The 6,388-nt window shown below is 46.6% G+C and overlaps 1 protein-coding gene across 1 annotated transcript; it reads right to left on the reverse strand.

Annotated features, from left to right (window-relative positions):
* Positions 1–848: 848 nt before the first annotated feature.
* On the reverse strand, positions 849–3,617 carry LOC143961650 (E3 ubiquitin-protein ligase TRIM39-like). Its single transcript, XM_077470972.1, has one exon. It carries the CDS (start codon positions 3,591–3,593, stop codon positions 2,019–2,021), a length of 1,575 nt encoding a protein of 524 aa, XP_077327098.1. The 5' UTR covers positions 3,594–3,617; the 3' UTR covers positions 849–2,018.
* Positions 3,618–6,388: the final 2,771 nt, after the last annotated feature.

Here is a 6,388-nt window from a genome sequence, read left to right on the forward strand (position 1 = left end):
CCCCAATATGTTGTTGCTCCATCAAAGCTCTTGATAGGTTCCTAATTTCCCGGATATGAAGGATCATGTGATCTTCTCCAAGCATACAATGCTCAGGCCTAAACAGCGAATCACCAGGCTTGAATACTGTCACATGAGGGAGGGGGGGGGGGACATCCAACTGATATTTTCCAACATGGAACCTACATGGGGGGAGATGGAGCAGCAGAGGAGAGGTATATTGGGGAATATAAAGGGGTCGGGATGGGTCCTGAGCAGACAAGTGATAGAGTTTCTTTAAGACCATTTGGGGTCCCAAAACAATATGATATACTTGGGTGTCTAAAAAAATAAATAAAGCCTCACATAGGATCCCTATGTATTGAGACACACTTGTGGCCCCAAAGAGACTCCTTTCACACCCAAGGCAAAAAGTCAAAGTGTCCCCCCCATGAGCTGTGAACTATAGCGGTATAGGTTGAAGGTTCTGACATTTTTGTGCCCCCATCCCACTGAAGTACCCAAGTTGGCCGCCTCTTCTGCAACTCTTTGGCTCGGCCCTGCCACCAGACCCTTGGAAATGTTTGGGGGCCTCCAGACAATATTAGATTTTTTAGGCAGAATAGGACATATTTGGGCCCCCAGGGACTGGGACATATTTGGGGAACCCTAGAGTGTGAGACCCGGAACAACCAATCAGATGGCGTGACTGTTAGCAGCACTGTGATGTATATTGCTGTTCAGCGTGTTCAGGGCCACAGAGGGGGTAGAACCGGCCTTCCTTTATGGGGTCTGGGCAGCTTTATGGTGCAGGCAGTTCAAAAAGCAGCTGATCACAGCTCAGAGCCCCACCATCTCCCCCCCCCCCCCCCCCCCCACAGTACAGATGGCTTCTTTTTCCTGGTGGTTGCTGCAAGGGGAGCCACAGGGGGATCGGTTTCAGTGACTGTCCAACTGCCCCTCTGATCACCCTTCTCCTGTCCACAATCCCCATCCCATTCAGCTCCGATCCCCCTGTGCCCCTTAGCTCTTCCAGCTTCTTTTCCTCTCCCTCCCATTGGCTGTCAGCTGCTGTGAGCACAGAGGAGGACCAGTAAATTTGTCACATTTATCAGCCCCTTCCTTTCCTGAATGAACACCATGAGTGATTGATAATGATCACTTCTTTGTTCATCCATAATCAAAGTGTGTTTACTATGCTTTAGTTTGTGAATGAACAGAAAGCCTCTGTACAGAGCACCTCCTGTTCATTCACTCTCTGGAATGAATGGGGATCCCTGTCCTCAATCTCCTCCTCTGTCACAAGAGTGAATCATCAGGAGTCTGTTTAGACCCCAGATATTTCACCCCCCCCCCCCATAGGGCTGTTTAAAAATGTAAAAGATAAAAAGATTCAATTGTAAAAAAAACATAATTAAGGGTTCCTTCCCACAGGTACTCTGGACCCATGAATGAGTGATTTGTTCATACATCTGAAGCCATGTTCAGGGCCATACACCTGACCACACACCCATCCAGGCTGGGGGTCCCTGTCAGGTAATGTACGGGGCCCCAAGATTTCTAACAGCAGCCCTGAGCGTGTTCTCCGGTCTCACCCTCTCTGTCTTCCCGTATATTTTACATATTACCAGCCTGATGTGTGCCGTGTCTCTGTAAGGTATTGTCCTCTCTGGTGGGGAAGATGAGGGTGAGACCGGAGAACATGCTGCACAGCAATATACATCAGTGCTGATAACAGTGACACCAACACTATTATATTACTGATACATTCTATTAAAGTCTATGCCAAGCTAAGAACTTTTCTTTATAGTTTTGGATGGAGTGAGGAAGGATTAGAACCCTGTTACTCCAGTAACTGGAGAGATCTCCTACCCAATCACAGGGAGTGACAGAGGGAGAAATCACAAATATTAGAAAAACCTGCAGGGCACTGACTGAAGTCCCACCCACTGCTTATCCTATTGGCTGAATATTCTATCAATCCCACTACCCACCCCTGTGACATCACCGGTCTCTGGGCAGAGTTCTCCCTATTACTATTATTCCCTATTCCTCTCACATATCTTTATACAAGCTTCCCATACATATATCCCAGCATGGAGGGGCTCAGTGAAGGTGGTGGTGAAGGTGTGGAGATGTCGGATCGGGTCACACAGATCATAAAAGGAGATCCGTCCGACCTCATAATCCAGATATATCCTGACTCTGTTACTGGAGATATTGGTGGGTAAGAGGATCCATTTACTGTCATGTATCACCCCATACTGATCACCATTTCTCCACAAACCCCAAGACTTCTTATTATTTCCAATCATTGACTGATTTCCTCTCCTGCCTATACTGGGGTAACACATCCCGACCGTCCATATATCTGATCCCCCGACATCCACTTCCCAGTAATGTCTCCCTGAGGAGAAACTCCGACTGCTCAACACCTGAGAACGATCCTGAAATCTCTCTGGTGTTTCTGGACGATTCTGGTTTCTATCTGACCAGGATACAGTTTTCCTGTCATCTGATATATGGAGAATATTATGAGCTGTATTTACATCCAGTAATATGTCTGCAGCTCCCTGTATATAGGAGGATATATTTACCCCTCTTATTATATCAGATAATGTGTGTAATGTGTGTGATATCCCATCCACATCCAGACCCCCTCCATCATGGAGGAGCTCCTCATGTCTCTCTCTGTCCTCATTATCTCCATCCTCAGTATCACACAAGTCACCTGTGTCTGATTCCTGTAAGACAGTCAGTGGATCCGTCACGTTACACAGCTCCTCAATGTGACGCAACTTCCTGGACAGCTCCTCCTTCTTTATTTCCAGATCCCGGATGGAGATGGAGATCCGCTCTGCCCTCCCGGAGATTTCCCTCAGGATTCTCTTCTCCAGGTCTTCCAGACGTCTCCTGAGATCTCTAAACAGGACAGTGACTCTCTCGGTGTCACCAGCTGCTTCTTCTTCTACTTTCCTCCTGTGTTCCTGCAGACTCTGGACTCTTTCCTCCATCTCCTCTCTCTTTATCAGAAGTTTCTTCAGAACATTCCACAGTGTCTTCTTCTTCTTCTCAGAAGCCACATCCAGCATCTCCACCTGGTGTCCTCGATGTTCTCCAGCCAAACTACAGGACACACAGATACAGGTCTCATCCTCAGTGCAGTAATACTCCAGGATCTTCTTATGGACGGAGCATTTCCTGCTCTCCATGGACAAGGTGGGGTCACATAAGACGTGTTCTGGGGACTTTTTGTGGACTCTCAGGTGTTTATCACACAGAGAAACCTCACAGAGCAGACAGGATCTAACAGCAGGTACAGGAGAGTCCACACAGTGAGTACAGAAGACCCCGGACTCCTCCTGATGTGGCTGAGCAGACAGGAAATTCCCCACTATGTTACGTAGTGTTATGTTCCTCTGCAGTGCAGGCCGATCCGAAAACTTCTCTCTACATTCAGGACAGGAATATCCTCCAGACCCCCCCTGTGTATCCAGCACACGATCAATACAGACCCGGCAGAAGTTGTGTCCACATCTCAGGTTTACAGGATCTGTATAAATGTTCAGACAGACGGAACATTCCAACTCGGCACTCAGGTTAGCAGACGCCATCGCTGACAGTAGAAGAGAGAAGTGAAAGTGAAAATCTCTGACACCGGAGAAGAATGCAGTTGGGAGGGTCACTTCCTCCTACACGGGGCGAGGCTGATCCAGATCAGTATTATTAAAGTACTGAAAAGGAAGTTTTTTCCCACAGTAGTAAAGATAATCAAACCTCCCAACTTTGAGAGATTTTCAACTGCCCCTGAACTCATCCAATGTTATCTTATGTGTACATGTACACAGGTTTGTTTAATGTCATTTTTAGGCAGTTGCATTTATAGGCTTTTCTGTGAAGGCAACAAAATGAGTTCAGACGCCGAAGTTTCTGACGTTTCAGACACCAAGCGGGCTAAACACGGTAACTCACATTTAGCCGCATTTCATTTACAGGCATTTTTCATTGTTGGCTATTTTGAAAAAATTTTTTTTTTTTTTAAACGCAAACACGGCTAAACGTGGCATGTAAACGCGGCAAGACTGACGTTTTAAATGTGAATTACTATCTGTCAAGTTAAATCATTCAGGAGAGGTTGTAAATATGTCCTGTGTACATTAAGCCTTAGGCCTCATGTACACGGCTGCTGGTAGACGGACGAACTCTCCTCTATGTTATCTTATCTGTCCATGTACACGGGGTCATTTATAGTCCTTTCTAGGAAGTTGAGATTAGAGGCATTTTTTGGAACGCAAAAAAAATGCGTCCAGAAGCTGAGTTTACAGGCATTTCAAGTGCTTCTAAACACGGTAACTTGCATTTAGCCACATTTAGTTTAGAGGCGTTTTTCATTTTTGGCTATTTTTTTTTAAGCGATTCTAAAAACAAATGCAGGAAAACACCACTATACGTGGCATATAAATGTGGCAAAACAGATGTTTTAAAAGTGGGTTACTATCTGTCAACTTAAATTGTTCAGGAGAAGTTAAAAATGTCCCTTGTACATAAAGCCTAAGGCCCCTTGTACACTAGACGTTTAGTCCAAGTGTGTCCAATTCTGGGATATTAGTGTCCCCAGGAGCCACAGGTGCAGCATCTAGGCCTGCTTCCTGCAGCCTGGCTAAGGCTGACATACACGGCAGCTGGATGGGGCTGAACACTTTACTGCCTTTGGAAGAAAGAAGGCCCAGGGACTAAAGACCACCATTTCTTTGTGAAGAACAAGGAAGGGTTCCTTACTGGATAAGATTGATAATTCTGAAATCTGTCTCATTGACATAATACACTGATAAATCCCACCTTATAAGTAAGGTCAGCCAAGGGAATATCCTCAGGGTCAGATTAAGAACATCATGGGCCTGGTGCTGAGGATTTTGGTGGGGCCTTTTATAAACAATAAATAAATAAAAATGCAAACCATTTTTTGTTATAACAAATTCAATTAAAGAGAGAGAGGGAGAAAGGGGGATGAAGGAGATGTGAGGGGTAAGAGAGGGAGGATGAGAGAAGGAGAAAGGGGATGAAGGAGGTGTGAGGGGTAAGGGAGGGAGGAAGAGAGAGAAAGGTGATGAAAGAGGTGTGAGGGGTAAGGGAGGGAGGATGAGAGAGGGAGAAAGGGGATGAAGGAGGTGTGAGGGGTAAGGGAGGGAGGATGAGAGAGAAAGGGGATGAAGGAGGTGTGAGGGGTAAGGGAGGGAGGATGAGAGAGAAAGGAGATGAAGGAGGTGTGAGGGGTAAGGGAGGGAGGATGAGAGAGAAAGGTGATGAAAGAGGTGTGAGGGGTAAGGGAGGGAGGATGAGAGAGGGAGAAAGGGGATGAAGGAGGTGTGAGGGGTAAGGGAGGGAGGATGAGAGAGAAAGGGGATGAAGGAGGTGTGAGGGGTAAGGGAGGGAGGATGAGAGAGAAAGGAGATGAAGGAGGTGTGAGGGGTAAGGGAGGGAGGATGAGAGAGGGAGAAAGGGGATGAAGGAGGTGTGAGGGGTAAGGGAGGGAGGATGAGAGAGAAAGGTGATGAAAGAGGTGTGAGGGGTAAGGGAGGGAGGATGAGAGAGAAGGGGGGGGGATGAGAGAGAGAGGATGCACATGAGCATGTGTGGGAATGACATCAACGCAGCCTGGCCAAGGCAAGTGACCGAAGGCACAGAACCCAGAAGGAAGTCCGGGTGAAGATGGAGGTGCCCGGGCCCCGCCAGATTGATCACAGCACAGCACTGGAGGGCTCAGTCTGACAATTTAAGTGTACCCTAATGTGCTAATATGCTGGGCACACTTGTACATTATGGCATAACCTACCCCAGGGCCTCTAAAAAGTAGTAATGTTAGAAAAGTTTTCTACCGCTTTAATATCCCAGGAGCCTCTCATGGGGCCCCCTACTGACCCTGTGGCCCTTGGGCAGTGCCTAAGTGCATAGTTGTCAACATTTCAAAAATATTTTCAGGGACGCTTTTTTTTACAAGTGGTATATTTAGAGTAGCTGACATCCCCCGTGTTCCTCTATACATCACAATAGTAATTACAAAATGAAATAAGTACTAATAATGGGGCAGAACAAATATGATGACTGTGAGATTTTCTTTAGTTGAACTGAAAAAAGTGCCCATTCTAGAGCTGGTAACATTGAGGATATTCAGTATAATTTTAAAGAAGAACAGTTCTTGTGGGTAAGAGGCATCGGGGAGGCGTAGGGATGGTATAAAAGTGTGAAGTATGTGCAGGTGAGGGAGATGAATGTGGAGGGTCTAACAGTGGGCACTATGTACATGAGAGGAGTGCAGAGGGTATGGCAGAAGGCACTATGTACAGGAGAGGAGTGTGAAGGGTATGACAGTGGGCAGTATGCACAGCAGAGAAGTGTAGAGGGTATGACA

The sequence above is a fragment of the Lithobates pipiens genome, unplaced genomic scaffold (genome assembly GCF_037356315.1).
Source record: "Lithobates pipiens isolate NorthernLeopardFrog02 unplaced genomic scaffold, aLitPip1_a1.2 Scaffold_8, whole genome shotgun sequence".
Classification (NCBI taxonomy): Eukaryota; Metazoa; Chordata; class Amphibia; order Anura; family Ranidae; genus Lithobates; species Lithobates pipiens.